This window comes from Eleginops maclovinus, chromosome 9, assembly GCF_036324505.1.
Source record: "Eleginops maclovinus isolate JMC-PN-2008 ecotype Puerto Natales chromosome 9, JC_Emac_rtc_rv5, whole genome shotgun sequence".
NCBI classification, from domain to species: domain Eukaryota; kingdom Metazoa; phylum Chordata; class Actinopteri; order Perciformes; family Eleginopidae; genus Eleginops; species Eleginops maclovinus.
In genome coordinates this window covers 1,857,773-1,866,851 of record NC_086357.1, presented here as the reverse complement: position 1 = coordinate 1,866,851, position 9,079 = coordinate 1,857,773, and the positions used below count along the sequence as shown (strand labels likewise).

Below are 9,079 nucleotides of genomic sequence, written 5' to 3'. Positions count from 1 at the left end.
TCATGAAATTGTAAAAATTAATTGCCTTCCCTAGAGGAAATATTCTTAAAAACACAAACCAGCGCAGAGTTTTTGATGAAAGAATTCCATTAAACCTTTTTAACATTTGACATTAAGCTGCTCATGTTACCTCACTTTAAGTCAAACATTAAGCATGCACTTCAGTTCATGTTTAAAGGTAGAGAGTGTCCAATCTGATGTGATGTCTTGAACTGACTGACTGGTTTATGTGTATGTGTGTAGGTTTTGTACAGCATTGTCCTTGCCTGGGGCGTTGTGTTAAGTAGCGCAAGGCCAGCCACATGCTTGTGAGTACACAGTGTGTATTATTAGTTTGGCTGTATTTAAACAGATCACTTGTGTCCCTGTATGCCATCACAGCAGCTGTCCCCACTACCAAAGCTTTACTCCAATGGTAACATACTCACAGCAGCTCCCCCTCCGCGCCTCCATTCTCCCCTGTTTGTTATCCCAGATTGTGTAATTATCTTCAGTGTTGATACATAAACACTTTCACAATCAGCTGGGACTCTTTTATAGAGTCAGCACTCAGGGGGTAATGTGAGGGGAAGGGGGAAGGGTTTGTTGTTGAATTAGGATAGTGCGTTTTTGGGCAGCTTGGGGGCGATGGACATCCGCTCCAGCTGTGTTTAGGAATCTGACAGATAGTGCTCTCCATTAATTCCCTTTATTAAGCCTCTGGGCCCAGGCCAAGCCAGAGAAAACGATCACAGATGTAACCCTTCACATGCTGGCTGGACCGTGCACTCACAGCCAGATTTCGGCCTGGGTGAGTCAAAGAAAGAAAGAAAGAGAGAGGACTGAGGATGTTGCTGGTAATGCCTGGAAATCTATCTCACTATAGAGCAGAGAGTGTAAAGCAGTTTTACACAGTTAGAGAGGACACTGACTTCATGAATGCAGAGCAACTTCCAAGACAATAAAGATTTGGAGCTTTAGATAACCTGGTTATCAGATCTCTATTCTATCACTGACATTAGGTCAGTGATAGAATATTGTAATCATACCTTGGTTACTGAGAATGGATTGCATTTTGATCTACCACATGAGCAAGGCAGCGAGTCTTGGCCCAAACACCAAAGCCTTCACAAGGGCCTTGAAAATGCTTCTCTTGTTGCTTGTTGGCAGATGAATCAAAGCAAGATTATCCCTTGATGTTGTTTGAAATATTTATCAAAAGAGACAACAGAAGGAGTGGCACAAATCATAAATATCAAGAAATATAAAAAGCTAATTCAAAGCACATTTGAAGAGGCTGAAAAATCTTTTACTTTGGAAACATAAGCAGGGCTCAGGTCACAGATACTGGGAAATAAAAAGAAAAGAAAAGGAAGCATAGCAACCATATGGAGGCATAAAACATACCATGACAAACAGCCTGTTTTTGTATGAATTGCATCTTGAACATTATTGCAAAAAGGCAATAGATGACCTCAAAGAGTTGGGCTTTGGGATTGGGCTCAGCCCACTTTAGGGGGCCACAGAGGCTGCTAAAGAGTGATTGTACTCTGTGGCAGATCGTAAATAGCAGGGGTGTTCAGTGAGCACACTTTTGGGCCCCCAGTTAGCCCTGTAAGCCCCTGAGTTAGGGCAGATGGAGGACTGGGATTATTTGCCTCTCTCTTTCGCCACCAATGGATGGGTGTGTTGTGAAGAACAATGAGTTCAAACTAACTTGGATATGAGGGTGAAGAGCATAAATGAAGCAAGCAGAGCCAGTGAGTGGATGACGATGTAGGGAAGTTCAGTGATGGTGGGGTCTTCACAACACTGTTATGGCGCCCTCCTGGGAGCTTCCTGTACGGACCATGGCTAATCCAGAGCAGCCTCCAGCTTTACAGCTGACTGGGGAGCAACAATAAAAAAAAGCGTACTCTCTGAAGTGTGGTGAGCTTGGGCGTGGTGCTGGCAGGCAGCCCACACACTTCAGCTATGTATGAAAATGTGCAAACAACCCTCATCTACAGGGCAGGGAGTGGCCTTCAGGGGTTGCCAGGGATACCTGGTCACTGAGTGCACAGCGAGGTAGGGAGGGCCTATTCTACAGTACTGACAGTTGTTGAAGGAACTAAACTACACATATGGGCAATACAGACAAGATAATGTGTCGCAGTTTGCCCATAAACAGTTGTGCAGATCCACGATATTGTGTAATGACTTGCCAGCTCTTGGAAGGTTTGTATGTCCCTGCAATTTGAGCTTTCTGATGAAGTCTTTTTTTTCAAATGACTACAAAGAGTTCAGATTATGCAAAAGTCAGAATAGGGAAGCCTATATCTCTGTTGTGATATTGCATGGGTCTAACTAACTGTAAGAAGTTTGCCAAAAATAATCCTGAATTACACATTTGTGTATTTTGTGGAATTTTAAATTGGTGATATTGACCAGTAAAGGCAATAAAAGAGAAATCTAACAGACACGTTTTCTTTCTAAATAAAACTGTATTTTTCCCATATAGTGTAATTCACCAAAACACGTGTGGTCCAACTTGATGGGGCCACGGCACTCTGCCAGGGGGTCCATGAAAACGTTTCAGATTCATTCATTGTAATTGTTTTGATACACATTTATTTATATTGCATTACATGTCTTTATGTAAGAGATACATACCAAATTGGGCTTACTCATACAAACTCCACTCCATAGTAATACCAGAAGGGTTCCTCAAACGTAAAATATCAAATGAAGGTCTGAGTCCTGCATTGACCAGAAATCAAAGAACTACTTTTAACTCTGTCATTAGGAAAGTCTATATTGTTCTCAGAGCGGTAATAGTAGTGGACCTATTTTCGATTTATGAATTTATTCTTATGAGGGTGAGTTTGATATAGTCTTGCCATGTTGTCATTACATATTGCTATAGTACAATAAAGTCACAGTTAAATTGTGGTCCCTTTCCCCAAACAGCATTAGACCCCTCTATAAGGTTCCAAATGTAAACTGGGCTGGTGCTGTAATAAACCATGTGGCCATGTATTGGAGGTTAATTTAGTCCATGCCTGTTAGTAAGGCAGTGTTGTTGCTATGGTTGTGCCAAAATACTTGAAAAGATGCATAATCACTGAGGCTTCACACACAGCTGTTTCCAGGAGTCCCTTTAAACACAGCTGCTGCAGTTCTCTGTGTTTCAAACACTCCGCCCATGTTGTTCCTCCTCAGTCCCTGAAGCTGTCACCTCAACAACGGGCAGTAAAAGAAGCTTTTGAGTTCTCTCTGGGTCCTTGCAGAAAAAACACCAAAAAGCATGGAGCCAATCGATGATGGCCGTTTTGGTAGTTTGTAGTATTAAACTCTGAAAAGGGCTTTTGAAAATGTGTTAATAATGGTGGCAAAGTGGCTGGGTCCAGTGGTGAACAGGGAGACTATTGTCTTGGCTCTCCTGGAGCCTGCTGGAGAGATTAAGCACCCAGTGAAGAGATGAGGTACAGAAAGAAGAGGGGGGAGTGGGTCGCAGGGTTGATTTGAAGGGCTTGGTGGTTTGGAGTGTGTTGCCGGGGGGTGGGGGGACTGACTCTCTCCCTCTCTTTTTAAATAAGAAGTCGGCAAGGGCAGCTGGAGGCACGCAGTGTGTTGTAGTGCTCTGGGGCCATGTGGTTTGTATTAGTGAGGACAGGGTGTCTGGCACCAGGATGGAGAGTGGGTGGTGCAGGGGGAGGTTAGGTTGTGTGAGGTTGAGAGGTAACAGGACTTTTGGATTTCAGATATGAGGATATGAGATTCCACAATGAGAAAAAGCAGTGCCGGAATATCTTTGTTTTTGGATGCAGTTGACATAAAGACATTATGCTTAAAAAACAATATACAAACACACTGTTCCAATCAAGCCACTGTTGTTCTTCTTACTGTTCTTACGCTGAATTAGTTCTTTGCGTCTTTAGATCATTCACGTAACCAGCTTTTCTATTACTGTGGTGAACATACTATAAACATATGTAATCTTAATCGTTCAAGAATGTGATGACAGTTAATAATCAAGCCTTCATAGAATACATCCAAAGTGCATTGAGCAAAGCATTCACTTTATTTTCCTCCTACACAGGCTGTTGTGCTAAATGACTCAAACCTTGGACTCTAGGTTTTGTGGAACTCGTTTTGACCACATGGACTCTTTAAAAAGTTCCTTGAAAAAGTCACTCATCAAGGGTTACTACTTTATGAAAGTTCAGAAACCCTGGGGCTAAGACCTGCAGCATTAAACTGTTCTGATTGGTTGTGTTTTAGCGATTCACAGCACAGCATTAAACTGGTTTGAAAAGCATAAACACAAGTTCCTTGAAGTGTTGGACCAAATGTCCTGGGAGCTTTGGGTTTGAAGCCAGCTATAAACCTTTAGTATATTCAAATCATGTGGATAAGAGAGACTGAGGAACGGGTTTGTTCACTACACCAATATAATAATAATAATAATAGTAGTAATACTGCAATACAACACAATTGGGGTGCAATTTATCCCTGTGAATGTGGCAATGACAGAACCACAACATCTGCGAAAATGACCATAGCACACCTCCACTGACACACTGTTAGTAAAACAGGATACTATTAGCTTTGTGAGGATTCATTGCAGACAGGGCTGTTGCAGTGGATTGCATTAGACTACACAAATGTATCTAATACACTTGCAGACTGCAGTGCAGAGTGTAGTTTTAATTGTAAAGTGCAATATCCTGCCCCATTGTCAAAGTTGATGAAGCGTATGTGTCACTGCTCCTCACAGCTGGATCAGATGCTGATGCTGCAGTCAGCAGTGGACTCAGACCAGGACAGGGGATCAGCAGATTCCCTGCTGATGCAAAACAAGGAGAGAGCTTACAGCCAGAAACTGCAGGCATACCAGGAGGCCCAGCTGAGACAAGTGGAACTTGTTCAGAAGCTTCAGATCAAGGTGACTATGTGAATCCTTAAGTTGTTACATGAAAAAATAAAGTTCCTTTGGCTCAAGTGTGCAACTTGTGTTTTATTCAAACAAGGTTCTTCAATACAAGACGAGGTGTGGGAAACTGGAAGAGCAGGTGCTGAAGAAGACCTCAGAGTCCGAGAACATGAGGCTGTTGGTACGTCTTGACTGTAGCATCCCCTTCAAAGAATCAGTGTTGCTTACATATAAATATTCGAAACCAAAGTCTGAAGGGCCTGCTAGGGTCCTCTAGAGGCCAATCAGCATTATCACAATTTCAATATGTTACAAATCAAGTGCTCATCTAATGTTCTACTTCAATGTCTGCCAACATATGTTTTATTTGATTTATTATTATTTTATATGTAATGATATTATATTATATTATATATTATGTCTACATTATATATGTCATGTATACAATGCACACAACTCAACTAAACTATATGCTATGCTCCCTTTTCCCAAACAATGTAAGGTAACACAAATACAAAATAAAAGTAACAAACAAAATGATTTTTATCATTTTTTATTTTTTTATCCAATTGTTTATGCAAGCAATACAAAAAACATGGACTTTTTATGTTGTCAAAATGTATTTCATTTATTCAAGTCGTTTTCTTGGCTGAGTGGCCTCCACAGAGACTTTGGATTAGCAGATCAGCCACCGTAATTATGTTGCTTTACAAATATTGGTTAACTGCTAATTTACTTTTGCTTCTGTTAGCGTCCATTATACCAAAGTGTTTTGAGGATGCCAGCAGTGGTGTGTGTTTGTGTATTCAGCTGCAGGGCCACCTGGACTCAGCCCAGTGTCAGCAGCAGACAGAGCAGGATCTCAACACGACCATCCAGAAGAAGTGTGCTCAGCTGGAGGAGGAGCGACAGAGGTGAGAGATGGGCACCGTGCACTGCAGCTGGCCAGGTTCTACAGCGTCTGTTGCCGTTCTAGAATGAAATGCTCAAAGTTCCCAGAAATAATTATAATACAAAACGGCGGGAAGACCTTATTTGGATGCAGACTTTGAGCAGAAAATGAAGTAAGAGTAAAGCTGTTAGAATGAGCTTTTTCTCTGTTTCTTGCTGAAATCAAGCCAACATACTTCTGAGAAATGTGTGGACCAGAGATATTCCCAGCAGTTCCTAACTGTAGGTACTCCCGCTGCTCCCCCTGCCCTGCTGCTGGGAGCAGGCCGAACCTGCCCTTGGCAGATTATCTTACTATCAAATTTGTCAGAGAAAATTAGTTTTGCAATGTTGGCTTGCTTCTCCAAAGCATTTTAATGATGCTTCACATTAAGTGTGGGCCAACCTCTGCAGCTAGGGCCAGGTTTTGATGCCCAACTGGCTAAAATATCACTCACAGTAGAGCTACCAAGCTCTATCCTCTTAAGCACTTTTTAATGCAAGTGCAATGTAGAGATTAGGTCTACAACTAGCACTATGTTTTTGCCTATTATTAGGATTAACTGCTTCTCAGTTCCATTCAGACACAATATCATTTCCATACGGACTCATGGGCTTGGTTTCCTCTCACACAAGCAAACATAGAAATGTGGTGTGCTTTACTGTAACAGGGTTTTTTTAGTGTGAGAAGGATGTAAACATTTTGGTAAATTAGTCTGAAGTATATCTTGTAGCGATGTTTGTGAAGATGATGAAGAAGTCTCCGGAGACACCAGCTTGTATATAATAAGGTTTATTACAACAGCATACTCTACAAGCAGATCTGGTTGATATTAAGTCTAAGTTGACACAGACTTTTTAATCTTAGTCACATGTTCACCCTGTCAGTGTGGTTGGCAGGGGAGGACCTAAAGGCTACAGCTTAAGATGGTTTCAGGGGAGAAATACCAATCAATCTTTAAATGTCATAATGCTTGTTATTTCCAGGTGGGCAAGCCTCAGCCAAGTCAACTCTACGCTGCGGGAACAACTGGATCAGGCCGGCACGGTCAACCAGGCGCTAACAGAGAGCTTGTGGAAGGCTCGTGAAGATGTTGACTTAAGTGATTTGCGTCTGCTCAGAGAGCAAGAGGTGAGAAAAAAACATAAACAATAATGCTTTAGTCAGGACAAGCAGCAGGGAAAGGTCAAGTTTATATATTTCTGCAAATTGTGCTATTAAACCCCTTCAGTTGAGTTCACATGGGGTAGGAATTCCATTCATAGCCAGTTTTGTCAATTCAGTCTCATTTCTTGTTCATCTCATAGCTATGATTGTTGAGTTGTTGTTTCCTGTAAAAACCTTCCAACTGCTGAGGGGGAGGAACATTTTGTGCAAACAATCTTGAGTTGTGCTGTGAAGGGGCTACATCTGTTGATTCAGGGAAATACATGTATTTGTGGCAGTGTGAGGAGTTCCACTATTGCATCTGTTTGGGATCACAACAAAAAGATAGGTGCCTTCATTTCTTATTATCAGCCCTTACCACCCACCCTCCTTTGTCTCCCCCCTGTCTCCTACTCTCTGCAGACGTGCGCCTCCCGGCTGAGTCGTGAACAGGCTCGTGTCAGAGCACTGTGGCGCCAGGCTGCTTCCCTGCGGAGCACTTTCACCCAGCTAAGGACTTTCACTGACAGGTGAGCGTGGCGCTCTGCCAGAATCCCTCCAGCTACTCCACAAGAACCCCCACCTCTCTGGTGTCTCGCACTCACGGCTGCAACCAGAATCCATCTCTCTTAGCCAGAGATCAAAGTGGAACAGGTCAACAGGGTCGTCAGTCCCCATGCCCTCATTGTTTCCTCACTGGGGGGACACAGGGCTTAAGGTGTCTAGCCTCACTGTTGAAATCATTCATTAGGACAAAGCTTGAGCCCTATAAGACATGGAGTCTATCATGTTGAAGCTCTGTAAGCACTACAGAAGAGTAATTTACTTTAATAATGATTGCTCAGCTCACAGACAGCTGTACAGTACTGTAATTTAAACCGAATACTTTTCAAAGTGAGCCCTGATGCCACAGTTAAACCGCTGTGTACGTCATATGTAATGAAAGATACATTCTGTTAATCTTGATGGACATTTATCTGTTCAACAGGACCCTGTCTGATATGCGCAGGGAGTGTGGTGCTGCCAGCCAGCATCTACATGTGGCCTGCATGAGCATAGAGGCCAGAGTAAATCAGGAGAGCACCTCTAGTGGTTTGGAGGTGTCAGCTCTGGAGAGCCAGTTGAAGGACAAGCTGAAAGAGGCCATGCAGCTTCAGGGTCGCTGGGATACCGAGAAAGTCCAACTTAACTCCAAGTAAATTCATATCCTGAACAATATGAGCTGTTTATTAGTAAGACTTTCCTTACTGATTTATTTTTTCTCGAGCTGCATTTGGTATACGGGCTGCTGGATACTTGATTAAATGATACATTCATTGAATCACTTAATCTCTTAATTATTCTTCACCATGAATTAGGGACATAATTTTCACTTATTAAAGTAATTATCGCTCTGAATGTTTGCAGTGGGACAGTCCATAGTCATTATATAACCTAAAGTTGATGACAGTCGTCATGCCTCCCGGAAGCTAAGCAATGAACGTGTCCGGGAGGAAGCAGCAAAACATATTTAGCCACCTAAAGAAAAAAACAGGTTAACTATGTGTTATATTTTGGAGCCTTATCTATGTTTTCTCTGCAAAGCCTCCAGACTTCTTTGATGAAAACAGTAATTTACAGACATTAAAGTTGCATTGACAGGTTATTTCATTTTTGTAGGGAAGGTTATGGCTCACCAAAATGCATTCAATTCCCTGTGAGAAAGCGCTCTATGACAGAAAGATAAGGGGGTATAAAAAAGATCTAAATATATTTTTGGGTGGGAAAAATCAGTTTAGCTACTTTCTTGTCAACAGCTGCTTTAATTCTACTGTAGGTAACACACTGATACGAACCCCACACAACCAAAAATCTTAAATAACCCTGTAAGACCGTTAGAAGTCAGCCCGGGAACCAGAACTTGGGACAGACAACACAAACCTTACACATACAATATTTTCCGACAGTCTTTTGATTGGTTTTCTGACTAGAACTATCAAGAAGAAAAACAGGATCATAGTCAGAAACATACATTCTGGCTGTAGGATTATCTACAGGGTAATCATTCTGATAAATTGCTAAATAAGATTTCTATCTTCGATTGAAATGAAAGCCAAATGTCATCCCCT

At 42.0% G+C, this 9,079-nt stretch overlaps 1 protein-coding gene across 1 annotated transcript in view; it reads left to right on the top strand.

The window, feature by feature from the left end:
- crocc2 (ciliary rootlet coiled-coil, rootletin family member 2) overlaps nt 1-9,079 on the top strand; it is a 50,737-nt gene that overhangs the window by 6,650 nt on the left and 35,008 nt on the right. Inside the window, exons 4-9 of the mRNA XM_063891215.1 lie at nt 4,739-4,906; nt 4,992-5,075; nt 5,705-5,808; nt 6,812-6,956; nt 7,395-7,501; nt 7,960-8,166. Of these exons, the coding sequence (XP_063747285.1) occupies nt 4,739-4,906; nt 4,992-5,075; nt 5,705-5,808; nt 6,812-6,956; nt 7,395-7,501; nt 7,960-8,166 (815 nt within the window). The remainder of the gene's footprint in view (nt 1-4,738; nt 4,907-4,991; nt 5,076-5,704; nt 5,809-6,811; nt 6,957-7,394; nt 7,502-7,959; nt 8,167-9,079) is intronic.